The sequence below is a fragment of the Lissotriton vulgaris genome, chromosome 11 (assembly GCF_964263255.1).
Source record: "Lissotriton vulgaris chromosome 11, aLisVul1.2, whole genome shotgun sequence".
Taxonomy (NCBI): domain Eukaryota; kingdom Metazoa; phylum Chordata; class Amphibia; order Caudata; family Salamandridae; genus Lissotriton; species Lissotriton vulgaris.
In genome coordinates, this window is record NC_141699.1 from 1,078,986,721 (window position 1) to 1,079,008,026 (window position 21,306).

Genomic DNA, 21,306 nt, shown 5'->3' on the forward strand with positions numbered 1-21,306 from the left:
ACAGCACTTTGGACCTGAGCAGGAACACACAGAATTTGCTTAAGATTGTAAAATCAGGAGAAGGAAGCACATGGGTACTCGGACAGGAACTAGTGTTGAACCACTCATGCGGTTAGGGAGATTAGAGTAGGAAAAGTATTAGGACACTCTGTGCCCATCTGTTTCAGTATGAACATGAAAGTGGTCCTGGCATTTGTTATTTTTATCATGGGCTAGGAAGAGGCTTGGAGTTTGGGGTCTCTGTGCACTGGCCTGAAAAGGAGCTGGTTGGCATACAGAAAAGAGCCCAGACGTGAAGAAAGTGAGTTGCTCTTTTGAGTAGGTTGAAACACAATGCCCCAGGAGAGGTGAGAACAGAAAAGCTCAGTTATGAAATGAATGAAATGAATGAGACTTATATAGCGCACGACTTACCCTGGGGCATCTCAGCGCTTGCTTAGGGAACCCGTCCTGGTATTCCCCTGTGAGATAACCCTGGCAGGGTATCCACAAGGTGAAAGCCAGGCATCCCACCGCAAGGGGCTGTTGTGGAGATTAAGCAAGCTATTGCCCAGAGTCGCAGAGTGTGAACCCGTGAGTCGAGAAGGCACCGGAGCGAGAATTAACGAGTCCGTGGAATTTATGAGCCCAAGACCCGCCGAGGCGGGGAATTGAACCCTGGTCCCGGGCCGAACTCAAGCTCCAGGTCTGCCGCCTCTAACCCCTGAGCCACACTTCTCCACTTACTTCCTTTGATGGTGGAGAGGGGTCTGATGAAACCTGCTATTGATGCATCTTGGGGAAAATGACCTGCTAACTAGGATCAAATGCTTCACGAAGATTGGGAAGTGTCTGATACAAATATGGCAAGGAAGAGAAGTTCAGAAAATGAGGAGGGTCAAGAGGCTGAAGGAGGCATTATAAGCTAAGCTAAGGTTGCTTGATTTGTTTTTTTGGGAGGTTGAAATACACAGATGTATTTATTTAGCACTAGCTTACCCGTTTCACATTGCTGCGATCTCAGAAGAAAGGAAATTTAAGGAAACTTGTTATGATAACATTCAATTTACATTGTGTCATTTTTATTGAAACGTATTCATTTTAATATGGTAAACATTTTGAAAGTGTTGTTTTAATTCTGTTTATTTATTCGAGTGCTTGTGGATACACGGTATTTTTTGTTTTTCCATCTGGTGCGTACACAAATAAATCAGAAGGTTTTCCGACGCGTGAGCTGGCCACATACAGTTGTCCATGTGAGAAGCACGGATTCTCCAAATCTAGTTCACACACTTGCAGCGACTGTCCTTGTGCTTTATTGATGGTCATTGCAAAAGCGAGTTGCACCGTAAACTGTAAACGTTCAGTATTGGAAAGATTATGAGGGCCCTGGGGGACCAGGGGGCTGATATTTAACAAATTTCTTTTGCCATACACCTTCGGGGGAGTGTACTCAATAACTTCGCAAAGTTTCATGGCGATCAAAAGAATGGTGTAGTAATGCATAAAGGACAAACAGACATACTTTCGTTTTTATATATATAGATTTGGCGTCTTGAGTTGAATTAGTTTGTTTGGTGAATAGGCAAAGAACAGAGTTTTTCCTCTTTTTTTTTTCACCTTTTCTCAAATTTGAAGATGTGTTTAGAGGTACCTCGCCACACTCCTCCCAGTAAAATCTCATGAAAAGAATCAAGTTGCAGACAACCATACCTGCTTTCTTCGCCCTCTGGAGCACGGATATGACTTCATTGCCGTTGGTGGTGTTGCAAATGTCCCGCTTGGCCACAGCAGTCAACCCAATGGTTCCATAGTTACCTTTCACCCCAGTATGGTAGGCCGTGGATGTGCCAGCACTGTCGGGGACGCGACGATCTACATTATAGGTCTGTGGGTAGAGTAAGAGCTTTATTAAAATGGAGGTTTCACATATCACCTAAAACTAGTTGTATCCACAGTCTCAGAAGGCCATGGCTGATCTTTATACACCTGCATTGCTGCATCAGGGTCTTTTGGTTGTTACTGGGAAGATAAACAGTATGGTTTCTGGACTCAACATCCTGATGGAGACACGATTATAGTCTATATCAGAAGTGTTGTGTCCCCATAGTACAACTTCCATGCAAATGAGATGTCGTCCTTGGTCTCCTGCAGGATAGCGCCAAGAGGACGAGGCATCTCAGAGGGAGGTGTTCAGGGCAGTAGTGTGGAAATAGGGCTACACATACATATACTAAACCTTTTTGTAAGTCATTTTACTACACAAAAAGAGTTGTGCAGTTCCAACGTTGTACCAATCATGTTGTCTACATTCCATAGTATTCTGAAGTTGAAATGCTGTTACGGTAGCGGGCGTATTTCGAAGCCACGTGTTAAAAGGGGTCTCTTTGTTTATGGCCTCACTGGCCCAATGCTGAGGTTCTTTTTGTGATCTTATGGAGTTGTGTCGGCTAACGCTATGCATTGTGTATGGTCCGGTTGTACCATGAGTCTAATACTCCAGCCTTTGTCTCCCATCGCAGTGGACTTTCCAACGTCCGGCCATTGTTCGGCTGAGATCACGAGGCGCATGTCTGGCTCCCAAGCCCTCTCCATACCACTGAATTAAGGTTCTAATTTCTTCAGAGACCCAGGAAACTAACTGTTGCTCTTCCCCAAAGGGGCTTGTCTGATGGGAATCAAAACCTTTGCGGTCTCAATGGGTTTTAAAAGTTGGTTCCAAACAGCGAGTTCATTGAAGGAATTCCCAGAAAACCCCATTTTAAAATCTGAGGTTTTCTTTTTAAGTCAGAAAGAGCCTGAATTTCATTTTAGTGATCAATCGCCTGGTCCTTAGTGTCAAAGGGATGTAAAACAAAATGGCCATTAAGGTGATAATGCTTATTTATCTGTTCTTGACCTTAGATGGGTAGAGAAATGCTTCGGAAAGGTTGCATCCAGTCACTGGCGTGGAAATTACTCTAATAACTTGTAAAAAAGTAAGCACTGGGTTTAGAGCTTCATGAAAATGGGTTGAAGGAGGTGCAATGGCGTCGAAGAATCTCGTACTAAGTACCTGGAGATGAAGAACCGGTCTGTATTTTGAAGAATAGATTTTCAAAAAAGACTTACTTTAGGCGCATTGAAAAAAGTTACATTAATTCCAGTGACGTATAAGATGAATTCAAATAGATCTGGTATTCTTTTTTGGGACATATCACACATCTTAGATTGGTTAAGTGAGCAGAAGGTTTAGTAGTGTAGAGATAATACTCATGAATTTGTCATCCCCCTGTCCATTCCGGTAAGTACCCTCTGCGTTATTCCTATTCGGGGTACTGGACGTTGGGTTGCAGGGGGTGCGGCAGCACCCCCAAATGAACCTTGCATGAAAACAGAAGAATGAGCACTAAAGAGACATTTATTTTTTCTTTTTCAACTTGTTGCTGAACGTTTTAAAGACGGAGATCAAATTTGACAAATGGATGCTTATTGTTTTAACATGGGGACTGATGCATCCTTTTCATTTTTGTAGCTGCATGGTGAGAGAAATTTGTAATGTGAACCAAGTGACAAGAAGCATAGAAGAAAGGGCTGCAGGAGGTCAAATGTTTCATGAGAAACCAGAGAGAAAGTGTGTGTGCGCATGTGTGCGTGCGTAAGAGCACGCGGGAGAGAGTCTGAGCGTGGAGAGTGAGGGCATGTCTTTCTCTCTGTGAGTATCAATGCTCTGTAAGCAGTGGAGGTCTGAGCAATCCCTCCAATACTCTCCCATGGTTACAGCTGAATCCCCGGATGTCCCGGTTAGTTGTGTTGCATTGTTTGTTGCTCCAGCACAGATGGTGCATCGTATATATAGACCTCTGCAGCCTTGCGTCTTTTACTTACTGAGAACCAGGACGAATACACGGACGTACTTAGCTGCTGCTCGGAACGGCACAGGAGCCACTTAATTACTTGAACTGTCCCTGGATCCAAGAGGGCACAGTTGTTTTCCAGTACATATACAGCGTATTACTTTTCCTCTACATTCGTATGACAACCTACTACCCCTAAGATCTTCATATTTGCCTGAAGCCCTGATGAAGTCCACACCAGTGGACGAAACGTGTCAGCTGTTTGCCGTTATTTTAATGAACAAGAAGAATAAAGATCAATTTTTGTAATCTCAACAGTGGATGGACTGATCCATTTTTTGAGTTGGTGGTGCCCTCCACAGATGTGTTTAAATTTGTCATTGGTCTTGGAGACTGCTCCTTGGAAATGGCAGGAGCAGTGGAGATGCACACTGTTTGAGCTGCAAGGCTCACAAGTTTTGGACTCTTGTAGGGGATCTTTAAGGGGGAACATGTGTCACAAACAATCTTTGTGTGCTTGTTTGGCTTGCTGTTTCTATTTTGCTAATTTAAACCCAAACATTGCAGGGCGTGGGACTCACCTTGGAGAGGGCCACGAATGGAAAGGTGTCCATTGTAAGGACGTTCTCCTCTCCCACTTTTCCTTCGAGTTGTCCACTAAGGATCCGAGTGGCAGTGACAGTGGGGACTCCCATCCCTAGAAGAAGAAACTGCATCAGTACCACAAATATATAATAAAAATATATAAAACACAATGTTCACCATTAACAATACAACTGTGTCGTTTCTCGGCGCTGATAGGCTCACATTAATATCACGCTTGCGTGTGTGTGAATATTATGAAATAGACAAAGAAAACTGGAATTACAGGCTCATGCCTGCAATAACTGAAAATTAGATCAACAACTTTACACAGTGTGCTGTGTTCAGGTCTGTACCATTCACAATTCGGATGAGTGCACAAGCTTGTAAAACAGGCCTGCAGAAGAAACTGAACAGAAATTAAAACCACACTTCTCGACGCATCTGAAGCAGACGCCAAGACGATCGTTAGCGGCTTCCATGCCTTCGCTTTGGTGACTATACAGAAATGTTACCCTTTGTCACAAGAACTAATTGGTGATACATAAACTTTGAATGTGAATATACACACTGAATTCATTTTAGAGCCTTGAAGAAGTCCCTTTTGGGATGAAACGCGTCAGCTAATGGATTATGAATATTGGGTTTTATCTGCTTGATTTATTCGTCTTTGTCAAACAAAGAACTATTTTCAAAAGAAAGCAAGATTACATGGACTTGAAAAATGTCTTCAGATTATCAATAAGTAGTCCTGCTTAACAGCTTTTGAATGTATTATTCATTCTTGTGTGCGGAATTCCTACGTTCCATGTTGCTGTAATTTTTGGGTTTCCCAAATAGGGAGTGGAGAGGGGTGCACTCCTAGGTCTTCCTGCACCAACGCTACTTGCCTGGATATTTATTGACGGGTGCGGTTCTTGTGTTTTGCCTCAGCCCTCAGTTTGTTCTTTCTTCATAGAAATTAATACCACACATGTCGATATGCCATTTTCAGGATGCTCGGCCATCTAGCGACCAGAAACCAAGCCTCAGAAGGACTGTGTGAAAAGAAAATTGATTAAAACTGTAAAATGTGAGGTGGGCGACCTTTTAGGCAGGGGCATGGATTTGGTGTTTTCTTTGTTGTGTCTTGTAAAGCTGTATATGTCAGTTTCTTCTATAGGCACTTTTGGTTCTTGGCGGAAAGAGCTGAGATATCAAATTTGAGGGGTATTTTGGTTCTGTGGTGGAAATGGGGAATAGTTCAGTCTCCAGGCTTGACTAAATGTGGGTGAAATTGTCTGCACTCTTAATTAATTAATTGTGGCTTTGTAATGCGCTAGAATCGACTCCCGAAGGAGTATCTCTGTGCAGTAGACCGCTGGGGAACCCGTCCTGGCTTTCCCTGTGAGATGGTCCCTACTGGGTATCTCCAAGGTGAAACCAGGCATCCCCGGCGTATGTGGGGGGCCATTGTGGAGATGAGGCAAGCTAATGCCCAGAGTTGCCGAGTGTGATCCCTGGTTAGAGTAGGCACTGAGATGAGAATTATCCAGTCTGCTGACCCTGGTCCACGACCCTGCCCCGTCGAGAATTGAACCCTGGTCCCAGGCCGTCCTCTGCTCTCGGGTCTGCCGCCTCTAACCAGTGAGCCACACCACTCTGAGAGTTTTCCCTACAGTGGGGGTCTGTATGGGAGTCCATCTTTCATTCTTCACCTCACTATGTAAGCCTGAAATTTGCTGTTCTTTTCTGTGCAGTATGTTAATCAGGGGGTCTCCCATGTGTCTGTCGCGAGAGGTCCCAGGAGACTCATCTTACACCCTTGGGTGATGGGTCTTGCGCCCTTTCACTCCCCTACAGGGTTGCCCCTCAGAGATGTTGTGTTCAGTTGGTGACTCTTTGATGCCTGTCTGGGGGTGTCTTTCTTTTCTAGCCTAGATTCTGTGAACGGCCGTCCAGTTTTACCTTCATGTTTATGTGTCTGTTTGTCCTTAAAGTCTTTTGTCCCTGTGTCTAAAGGATAATGAATTAAATAATTTTTGCATGTTTTCATAGGGAACCGCGGTTTTCTTTATTCCAATTCTTTATCCAGATTCCCAAGAATACCAGAGTGCCCCTGGAGCAGCGTAGTTTTGGCAACACTCTTACACGTCACAAATACACAATACACACATGCACTTAGAACATGTACTCTTCAGGTGACTGAATAAAACCATCCCTACAATATTTAAATGTATTTACTTTAGAAACGAAAAAAGATTTGTGTCATATGTGCACTAATGTTTCATATTTATATTTATTATGTAATCCTTAGTCAGATTTATACACATGTACTCTTTAAGGTGATTGAATAAAACCATCCGTACACTATTAAAATGTATTTACTTTAGAAACTAAATGGATTAATGTAATGCGTGCACTAATGTTTCATATTTGCCTTTATAATGTAGCCCTTTGTCACGTTTAAACATGTACTCAAGTTATTTCATCTATATGCAACGTGTAACGAATCTAATGTACTGATATTTTTTATTCATTTGTGGTTGAATGTGCACATGCATATTAAATGTGCCTCATTAATTTAATATGTTAACTTCCCATTACTAGGCCAATGTTTCTGAATAAAATACTGTTCTCCATTTTCTGCTTGAGTGTCTTTTCCTTGCAGGTGCATTTACATGGTTTGTTAGTTTGAGAATAGATACAACACTGTACTGGTGATAGAGAGAGCCTGAGAAAAGGACCTGGACAAGGAACATGGACAGCCAGAGCGTCACCTGAAAGTTTCCGTTTATTAATGCTGCAAGGAAGCGGAGGTAACCAAGGACAATAACGTTCCCAGGTTTGGCCTGGAATAGTTGGAAAATGTTTCAACTTCCAACGTGTGAATAGAAACTGGGCCGGACTGGGAACCCCAAAACAGCCCAGGAAATTATGTTGGACAAGGCAGGGGATATTGCATTATTGCTGTAAAACCGTCCCCAAGTACCAAAACTGTCCCCACCGCTGCAAAATCGGCCCCCACCCTTCCAGCCTCCCAGGGAAATGCCCAATATCCAGTACTACCAGTCCGGCCCTGAATGGAAAGGGCTGTGGAGCCCCTGATGATGTGAACAGAGGGATGTTACTTTTGAGACTATTGTGGTAATAACGGATGTTCACGCGGTCTGAGGTTACTACTTTTCCCTATGGACTTTGAGAGGTACAGGCTTATCTCCTTTGATTCATTGCTGAGTGTGGCTTAGGCTAACACTTATACTCCTATCCCAAGAAAACTCTTGACTAGGCTTCTGAAATGTTGACACCTTCCCGTTCTTCCCCCCATTTTCCAATTTTCCTGCTTTCCCATGATTTTTTAGAACTTTTTAGTTTATAAACAATCCTTCCTAGTTTGGACTTTAACGCCTTACCCGCGGCGGCAATTCCGACCTGGTGCGGGCGTTCTAAAAGGTGGGCGGGGCCATGACGGCCAACGATTGTCGGGAGCAGGGAAGGGGTTAATTTAAATTCAGTATTCACTCATGTATAGCAGAGAGAATCAGAAACTCTTCTCTGAGCATCAAATTCTGTTATTGATCTTTAGTATTGCTGTGACTGAACTTCTTGTCTGCCTTATACTGGTAATCCTGAACGTCTTTAGGAGTTGGGTTATACAGTTGTTATTCTATATCTTTATAGCATTGTATTGATATTTGTCTACCTTAACCTGACTGCTACCTTGTAATAAACCCTCTTAACTAGAGTCACTGATTCCTGGTCCTTCTTATGTAGCCAAATGGGTAGCACTGTTATTAAAAACGGATTGATTAAATGCTAACTCCCTTTACCTCTTATTCAGCAAAAAAAATGTCCACAGCATAACAATGGAAAGAGAGTTAGCCCTCTGCTGGATCACCCCTTATTATTTTTCAATTTCCCAATAGTCAGCAAGTGGAGTGAAAACTGGTCAGGTCAACAAAACCACCACTCAGAACTGTCCAAGTGCATCTCTTTTTTATAGTTGGGAACGCAGCCTCTTTTTCTCCGGGAGCACCCATTAGGGTCGCATCTGGCACAGCTGGACAATGTACCTGACTACTACAGTAAGTCAGTAATTTCTCCTATGAATGGCATTTTTAGTTTCTTCCAAGAAATGCTGGGATAGGGAGGTGCCGCTTTCCAGGCCCTTCAGCAATCCAGGCCTCCTCCCTTCTCCCTTTACCTTTGTCCGCACCACTGTTTCAGATCCTGCAAGTGAAGTTAACTCGAACTAATGGAAAAGGTACACCCTGTCCTCCATCTTGTCTTCCTACCTCCCAGCATGCCTTGCTAGCAAATAAATGCTCTGGAAACTGAAAGATGTAATTGCCACTGAAAGCCATATTTTCATCCAACTCGTGATACAAGGGGATAGGCAGCAACACTACCAGGTGCATCCGAACTACAGTATATAAATTTACGAGATGATGAAATTATGAGTTTGGTGGAAATCCTTGCAAATTTTCCTGGGGGCGGTAACTCCCATTACCGGACAGTATTTGTGCGTGGAATTCCTCCTAGTATCTCATGGTCATATTTTCTGATACCCATGATGAGCTGGGAAACTGAGTGTAGGACTTTAAGCGAGGCTAGTCGAATCTCGGTAAGGATTGTGGGTAAGCATTCCATGAGATGCCCAAGGCTTGTATTATGTTTTGTAGACATGTTTTGGGATCTTTTTGGGAGTACATGTCTGATTCTTTCCGCTTTTAGGGTGGCATCTCCCTGTTTAAATTCATTCTAGGCTTGATAGTTCCGTCTCGGGGCCCGAGATGGGTCTCCTATGTCTGGGTCAATTTTCCTTGTCATCCAGATTTCATAAGAGGTTATAAGTTGGTCATTTTTGGATCAGTAACTTAAATATATTTAGGCCCAGATTTAGAAAGATTTTGCATCGTGGTTATGCCACTTTTTTTGATGCAGCCCGACACGAAATCCTTTTTGGTATTTACAAAGCACTCACATTTTGATTTGCGTGGCTTTTTAGGAAAAGGTAACAGAAGGGAGGGCGTTACACTGCCCTGTGTTACTTTGTGTTAAGTAGGCGTTCCATGGGTGGTGCCCGGCTGTTCTCGTGCATCCACTCATTAAGTGTGATGCAAACACATATTTATATAGACCTAGATTCAGAAAGATTTAGCAACTGGGCTACGTCACTTTTTTGACATAGTCCCAATGCAAAATCCTTTTTGATATATACAAAGAACACAAAAATGTTGATTTGCATGTTTTTGTAAGAAAAATTAACAGAGCGCATTGCGCTATCTTGCGCTACTTTGCATCAGATAGACGTTCCATGGGCATTTCTGTGCGTCCACTCATGGATTTTGATGCAAACCCATGTGAAATGGGATTGTGCCAAAATGGTGGCCTACCTGAAGCTGTCGTAATGAGAAGAAATATATTTATTTCTCCTTGTTATTTTCTCTTTGCATGTGTACTGCATTCTGCAGCATGTATACAAAGAGAACAAAGCCCCGAAGGATAGTTTTTACAGGGAGGTACCCCTATTCTCCACAAGAACTCTCCTGGCAACCCAGGCACATTTGCACTATGGCACATGGGTGCCTGTGTTGGCACACGGCAGCCTTAGGGGCTCCAGTGCATGGAGAGAGCAGAACTGTGCCAAGAGGTGGTGAAGGTCTGCTCTCAACTTTGCTTGCTAGGCTGTGCTGCGTCATGTCGTTGTAAATATGCCTCTTAGTGACTGGTTTAAGGAAAAAGTAGCAAACTGCAGCCATAGAAATACTCCCTGAATTGATGCAAATTCACTACTTTTTTGAATTCACAAACATTGGCTGTAGGGGGCTTGGGAAGCTGTGCCAATCCCAGGTTTCAAGGCACACTACTGGCAAACAAGCACCCAAAAGTTAAAAGGATGAATGCATTCAAATAGTCTTAACCACTCACATTTTCACAGGATAGCGTTCCAAACCATTCTTTTTCACCCACTGCACTGTGCCACTCTAGACAGAAGGCAGACAGGGTGGCAGAGGACAAAACGACCTTTACTCCTCCTGACAAAGTTAGAGAGGTTGCCAACCTGGCAGACATGTCTATACATTAAGAGGAACCGCCCTCATGGTGGTTCCTGGGAGTGTAGGAAATGTTTAACAAAGGGCTGCATGAAACATAGCGGCTGGCTGTCATACTTTTCCAAAGTTTTTTATTTTGTTAAAAACAGACTCCTAGAACAGTAGTTTGTTTTTGAAAGAAAAAAAAACGAATGACCACCCAACACACACACACCAGTTTTCTCCCACGGTGTGGGGGAAATTTTTCTATTTTTACTGTTTCGATCTCACTGCCATGATATACCTGCCCGTATAGGACAATAACATTTTTTTTTTTTAAATGACCGCCCACTCTTAATAGGGTGGAAGGTTGAATGGATTACTTCCAATGGCACCTACTCCATGGGGCTGTGAAAGGAAGTTTTACACTGACAGAGTAACTTTTACACTGTCAGCCTAAAACTTGCAAACCGCCCAACTCAAAATTGGGCGCCCACCCATGGTAGGGTGGTGCTTGTCATCCCTATTTAACAGAAAATAAGGATGAGGAAAGTTGAATCGGAGCAATGAAGCCTCAGTGGCAGAACGCAAAATGACGGGGTCCCCCTGCAGAATGTGATGAGGTATCCCGGCGTCTACCAGAATTCACAGACATTCATTGGTCTTGGGCTCGATGGGGGCCCCCTGAACGATTGGGCCCCCCTACGCTGCAAGCTTTCCTGAGTGTTTAACTATTTCTTATTCCATTCCACTGCATGTATTCTACCAGGCATGGCTTAGAGGGTGAGGGAGCCCCCTCCAAACAAGAGACCCTAGGGGCCCCCTACCATACCGCGGGACTTGCGGGGTTCTCCGTTACTCCCCCAGGAAGCTTACTGGTAAGTAATCTTAGCATAAATTTAAGCACATTTGTTTTAAAAAAATGAACAGACGTATGTTTACTTCCTATCAAGCATGCGAGCTGTTGGCGTGTCACGTCAGCATCACATCACCCAGTAAAACCAAACTCTGAGCAGGGCAATATAACAATTACTACTATCAGCTGATTGTGCCAAGTAATTACAAAGCAGATTTTAAACCAGCAATAAAAATATTTCGGAAAAAACACGAATTGCAAAAGGAATGAACCATGGACCAATAGTGTTAAGCCACAGGCAAGAGTGAACGCCTCTTCCCACTGCCTCTTTTCCTCCTCCCCCTCCTCATCCTCCTCCTCTTTTCTACCTCCTGCCTCCCTCACTATTTGCATTAATAAAAGCTGTGGATATTGCCCGGTACCATGCAGTGAAAACCATATTTCATCCCAGCTGCTCCACCAAACATTGGAAAAGATGGTAACGAATTACAAGGCAAACGCATCATCGCGAGAAGGGCGGGGCCAATAGGCTATCATGAATAGCATGTATCAATTCAAGTGCATACTTCAAATGCTGCATTACCAGCTCCTGGCACCAGGGCTGTTACAGAACCTCTGACAAGAGTTTTGGTAAGACACTACCAGAACCTTTCAGCAGGGGCGCGAACCCAGTAACAGGAAGTACCGCCATTTTTACTTTGTCATTTTCCATGGCCTACGCTCCACACGCGGAGCACCACCGGCAGTGTCTAGCGACCGTGCCCCCACCCGGGGCATGGGACCTGTGTACCTTGATAACATCCACCATGTGGAAGGATGCTCTGAAATAGGGCGACCACCCGTTCCTAATTTGCACGGACTGTCCAGAAATTAGCCCTAATGTCCATTGTCCGTTTGTTTTGATGTTGATGTTTTAAGGGAGGGCGTTTATCCATAATTTGAGCCTTTCACCTAAACCACAAAGGTTAAGACCATGCGGCTGAGATTCCCCAGCTGAAGTGGAAGTGAAGGGGTCTCCTCCATCCAGAAAGAGGGGTAGACAGCTAATTAGAAACCAGCCTTCTTGCCAGGGTCCCTGCTGCCAGAAAGAAATGCAAATGTGTGCAACTGGTTAATCTGCAAATATAAAGGCTGCATTGAAGCCGATATATAGGCGTTAATTGATGGAGTCACTTGAAGCCTACTGAGGGCAAAGATACTTTCTTTTTGAGAGCTATTGTAAGTAAGGGTGTTCCAAGCAGACCTGGGGTGTGTGTGCTTTTAATGGACAGTCATAACAATTTTTTGCACTAGGAATAATCTACATACTTCTAAAACCTATGCTTTTTTTAAGCTTTAACTTACATTTATTTGCACATTTTTTGGTAGACTGTATTATACTGTGTGTAAAGAACTTTTAAAATAATGACTTACACATACACAATGCTTTCTTGAAATGCAGAGACCTCCTAGCCCTGAAAATATACAAGTCACTCTCCTCTGCTGCATCAAACAGGATTCAATCCGATGGCCTCTGGTTGCACGCACAGACATCTGCAGTGATCGCATTATCTAGTAGAGGTTTTGTAACATAAAATAGTGCCTTTCCCACCTATTAGTTTAACTTTCATTTATTTTGCATTTAAGGTGTGTGTTATTTTATAAGCAGTTACCTGATGGTGAAAGATCAACAAAATAGTTACAGAATATCTTGTTTTTTTTTTTAGCCAAACCTCGGACTCTGCCCTTCACCCCACTGCACTAGGAGCACAATATTCTTGTCCTTTTTTAGTGCACTTCGACCTCTGCATTAAATAGCCATGTAAAGTCTGAAAAAAGCATATGGAGTACTGCTTTCCCTTGCTTCCATTATGTACATTTTTTTAGATATTGTGCCAGATTAACCTGTAATATGTATTTATATAAAACAGTGTACTATTCCTCTGACTGAATTGTAAAAGAACAACTTCCTCTAGTATTAACCGCATCGCTGCGGCGGTTATTTTTCCCCTACGCGGCTATTTTTCTAAAAGCCGCGTAAGATGACGAGCTCAGCTCGTCATCCGCACACGCCCCCGTGGCTGATGACGAGCTGAGCTCGTCATCAGCATCGAAGGGGTTAAAGGAGATTGAGAAAAATAAGCTAATCTAGTCAGTGGCTTCATTGCATTACGTGTGACCGGGAAGCCTAGGTTCAAATCCCAGCTTCCCTCACTGATGAAACTCTGTGATACAAGCCAAATCAATTTACTTCATGTGTCTACTTTACTTAATAATAACATTTCAGAGCACTTTCGAGTAATTCAGTTCAAGGTGGAATCTGTGCAAAAAACTCACTTGCATATGTTTTAACCCCTTGCATGCGCGGTGAAATTTTGCGCTGTGCGGCTGTTTTAAAGAATGGGCGGGATCATGACGTCCCCCAGCCGTCATCAGCACACGCCCACCGTGATGCATGACGGCCGGGGGCCGTCATCAGCATGGAAGGGGTTAATAGTCTATAATATTCCACCTTCAATAACAATATTGTTGGCTATGATCAAAGAATCAAAAGAGAATTGGTTCACTTTGTTCACTCACGGTGTTGTCAAGCGGAAGGCTTAATAAATGATTTAACGTTCATGTTTAGAAACTTTCCCTTCAAATAAATGTTAATGCAAGGTTGTGTTCTAAGTAACAATATTGAAATATGACCATAGGTGAATGAAACACTTCTTACATGTTTGGAATCTTTAACATGGTCTTAAATTTTGTTTGTTGTGTAATTTACACCCCAAATATTTTGAAGATTCTGCATGTTCTTTGGCAATTGGGGATGAGCCAGTTCACTGGTTTGGCCTTGGCACAGCTGCAGAGCCATTTTAAGACATGCTACTCAAAAGGAGAAATTCTCTACCTGAATTGAATAATAATCTGCATTGCATCGCGATACTGCAACATTCCGAATTTCTGGCCAGGTGACAAGGACACACCAAGATAGAAAGATCAGATCATATACAAATTATTTTATTTTTTGGGAAATTCATAAATGAATGAAAACTGCAAATATGTAAAAATATCATAAAGTTCAGGCACATCCCACACCACACTCACTCAATCATTCAGACATCCAGTTGCATGCCCACGCATACTCACATGTCCTGGAGCTCAAGGATTCAATAATGCAAAGTTAACAGTTGAAAACAGCAGGTGGACCAATACATTCTTAGGCATGAATGGCATCAATATTTGCTGCATATAAAGATACAGAATATTTTCTGTGAAAAACAACAAGTACATGTAAAAGGTTAGACATGTACTGAGGTGTGTGACATGCTCTGATAGTGAAATACGGTGTATTTCGTTTTCACTATTGAATATACTATATTTAAGGGGAGTTTATTTATAACATCTTATAAATATAACTTCCCATTCGTACAAGGTAGAAAACTGGAATTTAGTATACCTGAACTCAGGATATAAAGATGCATCTTTTAGTAAGGATGATTTTAATTTTCTGGGTTTGAAAATGCCACTTTTAGAAAGTGGTTATTGACTTGCCTAGCCATCCAGTGTGCCTCTGCTAGGTTTGTGGATTGTCTGTCTGGCCTTGGAGTGGCTGGGGATGTGCATTCTCTAAGACAGCCAATGGGGGGTGGGTTGATGTGTGACCTGCCTTTCCTGAATGAGTCTGGGCTGGGCTGAATAGACCTGGGCTTCATTCAGAGTAGGGGTGGAGATTTCTTTCACACCTGATTGGGCCTGGTCTGCCTTGGACAATGCTGTCTCCACCTCCTGCCAGGTAGCTGCATCAGAGAGGACAGAACTGATTTCGGCTGGTCAAAGAGCTTCTCTGCCACCAGAGAACAAAGGACTTTGTGCTATAAAAAGTGGAGACTAAACCCCAGACTTTTAGATTCATTATGGAATTCAAGAGTAACCTTTGCCAAGGAGAAGAACTGGAGAAACTGAAGGAGAAGTACTGCCCTTTGTTGTGTGCTGTCTGGGGTTGGCCTGCAGCGGCTATTTCTGCCAAGGAAAGGACAAGGACGTTGCTGTGTGCTGTGTCCCCTGCTTGAGGAAGATCTCCAGGGGCTTGAAGTAGAGCTTGCCTCCTGTTCTGAAGTCTCAGGGACACAAATACGTCATCCCCTCTGTCATCCTGCAACTGGAACTGCTGTTTCAGCTGCCACAGTCGGGAATTGCAACACCGATGCTGGCGAGTGATGCTGTAAGCTGCACCAAAGTCATAGGCACCGTTCGTGCACGATGTACCGCCCAACTTGCACCGTAGGCCCAACACCTGCCGACTTCGCACGCATCGACTCCAAAGCGTCTTTGAGGCCGCTGCCTGCACCGGTGCCGAGGAAACCGATTTGGACAAAGGTGCAAACCATTGTCAAGAAAGACTCCCATTTCTAACAGAGCTATATAAAAAGTTATAAATGAATGCACTGATAAAGAAGTAGGGTATGGCCTCTCCTCGGATGTGCCTGTAAAACTGATATTTTGTCCGCAACTTTGTCCCTCCATCTTAAATTTTTACAGTCTTGTCCAGAATTTGCCTCCATGCCAGTTGGTCACTCTACACTGAAAGCACAGATGAAGGCTGAGGTTATGCCCTTTTATGCACTCATCTACATTCATTTATAGTTTCACCACACACAAAGAACAGTGATCCTGGCACTCAGGGACTTTTCTTCCTGTGTTTTATAGCCATTATGTTTCTTTACTGCTGCGGTTCGCCAACAGAGGCCCCATTCATATCACAAAGCCAAGCAGGGAAAATGAGTGGTGGTTGCCCCATCCTAAATAGAGCGAGCCTCCGCCGCACCGCTGTGACCCAAAAGCCCAGTGGCGGACAAGCTGGCGGGTCTTTGGTTGTCCAGTATTACTTCCAAGCGAGGTCCTGCCCTCGGAAGCCCGGCGGTTCCCTCAACTTTAACTGCAAGTTTGGCAGAGAATGAGCACTGTCAGTTTGTGGGATGACCCGCCAAACTCTGAGTGATGGCCCAAGTAGTTACAGCCACGCCCCATTCAAGAAAATTGAAACATACGCAAATAGGGCTAATCTTCCAGTATTACTCAAACTATCTAATTCTGTTACCGGAGTGATTTCCAGATAATTATGGATTTACCACACTTGCCACATAATAAACCATCTCCATAATTTGCACAGTTCAACAAAAAATAGTTTCTAGCTCATACGGATCAGGAGTTACTAATAAAGTAATATACAAGGTGCTGCTCAGTGATGCACCCAAAGTAAAGTTTAACTGGTCCTCATTCTGTTGATGACTGTTGTAATAGGTGTTAAAATGGCTCTGATGAAGATAAACTTTTACCGAGCGGCAAGGGATAGGTTTTCTAGCCCACTGCTGCGACCAAAATTGACACCAGACTATAGGTGTCCCGGTACCGCATCTGACAGGGATTGGAGTGTGTTATAGTACAGAATTAGGGCACCCGACATTCGTGGAGAGACTGTTTTCCGTAGTACTAGACGTGGTAGGTAGCACCTGCACCCACCACATTGTGTAGATAGTTTATTTGCACTAGGTCCTGAAGAATTGCAGAGGATCACTAGGACCACGAGGCAGGAAACATGTTGACCGCCAGAGTTGATCATAGCTGAACTGAACCCTTACATCAGCAAGCTGCCACTCTTATTTTGTTTTTAATCAAGTGGATAGCCAGCCTGAATAAAAGTCATATTTTGGACTATCCAACCTGTTTTAAACCACCTTCATTTACCTACATCTACACAACTAGGCCCCTCACACGCACTGCACCATACGGCGAGGAACAAAAGATCCCAGATAAAGAGACCCTTTATGGGTGCCCGTCATGTATTGCAGCGGCGACCCAACGAGGAACGAGTCCATATGATGAAGCATGACACCTAGCTGGCTAGGTGTGTGAGGACCATGCCTTTCCTCTTCTTTTGCGAGTCTGACTAATCTTTAGAGAAGCCGGCTCTGTTTTGTTTCCTCTTTTCTCTCTCTATCCTACCAGAGGAACTGCATTCCCTCTTCTCCCACAGCAAAGGCTGAAGGGCAGGTAGAGGGCACATGTTGAGCATGGGTGGTGTTGAGGGCAATGTCTGTATGCTCACCCACGTGCACAAGCGCTGCTCACAAAAACAACGAGAACTTCTGGCAAACACCTAAAAGTTCAACTTTGTACATTTATATAATGCAGTTGATCACCCATGAGGGTATCCAGGCGCTGTCCATGGGCACGGGAGAGTTGGCCAGAAATAAAGGATGTTGCACCGACGCCAAGACTCAAACCAGGATCCCCAGCTATGTAGAGGGCAGCTCTGTCCGCTGCACCACATTCTCCCCCCAGTGATGGACAAGCATACTTGAATTGCTGGAGTGCAGAAACTTTGACGTCAATCACAATCCCAGCACCACATCCCATTCTGAGATTTGCAGCCAAACTTCCCACTCCTACAACCAATGATTTTGCTCCATTGCAAGTGGTGCCCCGCCCCCTACCCATACCAAAAGTTACCTTAAATCTGCTTCCGCTTCAAGACCTATCAGAAAACCACCCCAGGCCCTGAGAGGGGATGTCAGCCTTATATGATTGTCCATGCAGCTATTTCTAAAATGCAGACAATCCCCCAGGATTCACACAAGGATGGGGGCGGGGCTGGGTGAGAGAGGCCATTATGCCCCAGGCCTGTGCTTTCCAGGCCCCATCCTCATTCTGCAAAATGTATTTATATATTTTTTAAAGAAAGCAAGCCCGACATTTTACTAATGAGAAGGCAGCTTATGAGGTTAAACCACTTAATGACCGCGAAATCCATGCTCTTATTTCCCTGGAGTGCATATTTTTCAATACTTTGAATCAGGCTGCCCAGCCTTCCAGGGCTCGCTCGAGCTGGCAACGGGCATGCAATGGTGACTATTTTAAGATTGCACAGAATCTGATTGGATGGGACCAGTGTCAATCATAAACCTGGCGCTAATCTATACAGTGGAGCAGATGCTCTTGGAAAGCTCAGATTCCAATCTCTTCTCCAGCTCAGGTCGTTCGCAGCCAGGGTGCCCGAATGACAAAAAACATAGGGGGCCTGATTGATCATTGGCTGATGTCTAGACAAAGTTCAAAGGGCACCCGTTACTTTATGACAGGATAGAAGGCGGGTTATCACTAGTTGGCATCGCACATAGTGATTGATTTACATTTATTGTATAGACTATTCCATACGTAACTCCCTTATCTGTTACTTGTTTGGGTTTACAGTGTGTTAATGATTTTCAATATATGCTCACTTCACACGCTCTCAGAAAATATGTTACCTTTTTTCAAATGCATTTCTTCAGAATGCGAAGTGTTTTGAAGAAAATTACAAAAATCAATAATGTTTTTCTAATGTTCAATAATTGAGCCTATAAATTAGGAACACGGAACCGTGTCAACATTGCAAAGTGCCTCTTTTTAGGATCTAAGTTGATGTGCTATGTAAATCTCAAGCATAACCTATAACACAACATACCTAAACAAGCACTGGCAAAGCTAATAGTTCTCGCCTAGGCAAGAGCTATTGGCTTTGCCAATGTGTTTTAGTCATGTTGTACACCAGCGTGGCTGCTGTTCGGCATGGCTGGAAGTTAGTGGCATGGACTGCCATAGAGTGGAGTGTCACAGAGTGTCATGTATTTTAAGGGCATAGAGCAGAGTCATGGGGAGTGGCGCAGAGTAGAGTGGACTGGTGTAGAGTGCACTGGCTTAGAGTGTTGCAAAGTATAGTGGCTACGAGTTTTGCAGAGTATAGTGGCTTAGAGTGCAGCGGTGCAGAGTGCAATGGCACAGAGTGCAGTGTCATAGATTATAGTGTTGCATAGTAGAGTGCACTAGAGTGAAGTAGAGTGATTGTTGAGTACAGTGGGCAAGGTAGAGTGGCGCAGAGTGGTGCAGAGTAGAATATAGTGCCATTGAGTGCAGCGGCATAGAGTGGAGTGCTGCAGATTGCCGTGGCGAAGAGATTAGTGATGCAGAGTAGAGTAGCGTAGAGTGCATTGGCATAGAATGGCAAAGAGTACAGTGGTGCAGAGTAGAGAGCAGCGGTGTTGAGTGCAGTTGTGTAGAGTGCAGCTGTGTAGGGTGAAATGGAGTAGAGTGCAGTGACATAAGTATAGTGGTGTAGAGTTCAGTGGCATAGGGTGGAGTGGCGTACAGCAGATTGTTTCAGAGTCGAGTGATGTGGCGTAGAGTGGAGTGGTGAAGGGTAGAGTGCAGTTCCGTTGAGTGTAATGGCATGGTCGAAAGTGGCATAAAGTAGATTGGCATAGAGTACACAGGAGTAGAATGTTACAGAGTAATTTGCCTTGGTGTTGAGTGTATTGGCATAGACTGCAATGGCGTAGAGTGCAGTGTTGCATAGTGGCATGGAGTGGCGTAAAGTATGGGTGGGCAGAACTCGCGAAGTTTCACTCTGTAAAATTGCGCTGAGTTAATAAAAAAAACTCTGCGAGATTCCGCAAGCGGGTGGAAATCGGTATATTGCGCTGCTCGTGCTGATTTTTAGTGCCAGCAGCTTTTTCCGGGCTGCTAAATCAGCACAAGCGGCACCATATAGAGTAGAGTGGCATAAAGTGGAGTGGTGCAGAGTGGAGTAGAATGCAGTGACGCAGAGTGCGGTGGCTTGGAGTAGTGTAGAGTAGAGTACAGTGGCTGGAGTGGAGTGGTGTAGAGCTTATTTGAGCAGATTAGATTGAAATAGCCAAGTCTGGAGTGGTGTAGAGTCCAGTAGTGTAGAATAGAGCGGTGCAGAATAGAGTGGATTGGCGTGGCGTAAAGTGGAGTATTCATGGTGTGGTAGTGCACTGTCATTACACGCAACGCATTTTCAATTGAAATTACCATTAAATTTACACAAACATACGGTTTAACTAAAGAAAAGCAGTACAGCGGACAAATGATAAAGTGTGGAAATGTCATCACCTAGTGTATCGATTGTTATGATCATATTAAAATATTTGTTTCCAACACACTTCAGAATTAATACAAAATGTGCTTCATTTGTGCGTTCATAATCCTGATATTTTCTGAAATGCTGGCACAGTTCATTTAAATGTTGTTGTGTGCTAGAGAAAAAAAAACAGTATCCATCAAGATTGCCTAATAAATCCCTTCTACCTTTGAAGTCCGAGAAAGAAAGGTAAACACCAAGCTCCCTGGAAGACAGAGCCCGAAATTTGGCTTCTCTCTTTATGCACAGCAAATGTGACAAGATAAGAACAAAATGTACAGGCCTGTTTACAGAAAGGGGCACTCATGGAAGAATACAAGGGGAGATGGTGTGAAAAGGCTTCGCTCCTTGGGAAGGACGTACTCACCCTGGACAACCTAAAACAAATAAAGGCAGCAAATAGAAAGCCAGAAAATGTGAGTTACAAACCACAAAGCCAATGGTAAGCAATGGGCAGAATGCATTCCTAGGTCAGCTTTCTGAATGTCAGGTAGGCTTCGACATAAAAAAAACAAGTGAATCATAATTGTTTTAATTTCTCCACAGGATTGTTTTAGTTTTTATCGAATTTATGCACCTGTAGTATTGCCACTTAATTCTGACAACTTTTAAATGTGTATTGTGTATCATAGCTCTATGCAAATACGACACTGCGTGGTATTGGAAATCCAAAGGAAGCTGTTGAGACAGGCAGGGCCTACAAGCTGTACAGATGTGCCCTATGAGGGCTCCTAGGGAAGTGAGTTGTGCAGATGTACCCAGGGTGGCTCTAGGTGAATGGAGATGTTGAGCTGAACCCAGAGACTGCCCACTAGAAGTGAGATTTAAAGATGTGCAGGTGATGGCTCAGAGTGAAGTGAGATGTACAACTGCACCAGGGGATTGCCCATTGGAAGTGAGATGGGCAAATGTGCTACCTGATGACTCTAGGGAAAGTGAGATGTACAGATGTGCTTTACAATGTCTTCTGGGGATGTCAGATGTTCAGATGTATCCAGTGATGGTTTCAAGGTAGGTGAGGGGTGTAGATGAGCCCCAGAATGGGTCCAGAGTAAGCAACATTTGAAGAGGTGCACCTGATGGCTTGACTGA

At 43.8% G+C, this 21,306-nt stretch overlaps 1 protein-coding gene across 2 annotated transcripts in view; it reads right to left on the bottom strand.

Annotated features, from left to right (window-relative positions):
- The window catches only part of LOC147684156 (intestinal-type alkaline phosphatase-like), an 84,509-nt gene that overhangs the window by 45,880 nt on the left and 17,323 nt on the right, over positions 1-21,306 (bottom strand). For both annotated transcript variants that reach the window (XR_015300983.1, XM_086944549.1), the window contains exons 3-4: positions 4,397-4,512; positions 1,693-1,867 (exon numbers count right to left, since the gene is read on the bottom strand). Coding sequence is in view for 1 of the 2 variants with exons in the window: in XM_086944549.1 (XP_086800675.1) it covers positions 1,693-1,867; positions 4,397-4,512 (291 nt within the window). In the remaining variant the exon portion in view is untranslated. The remainder of the gene's footprint in view (positions 1-1,692; positions 1,868-4,396; positions 4,513-21,306) is intronic.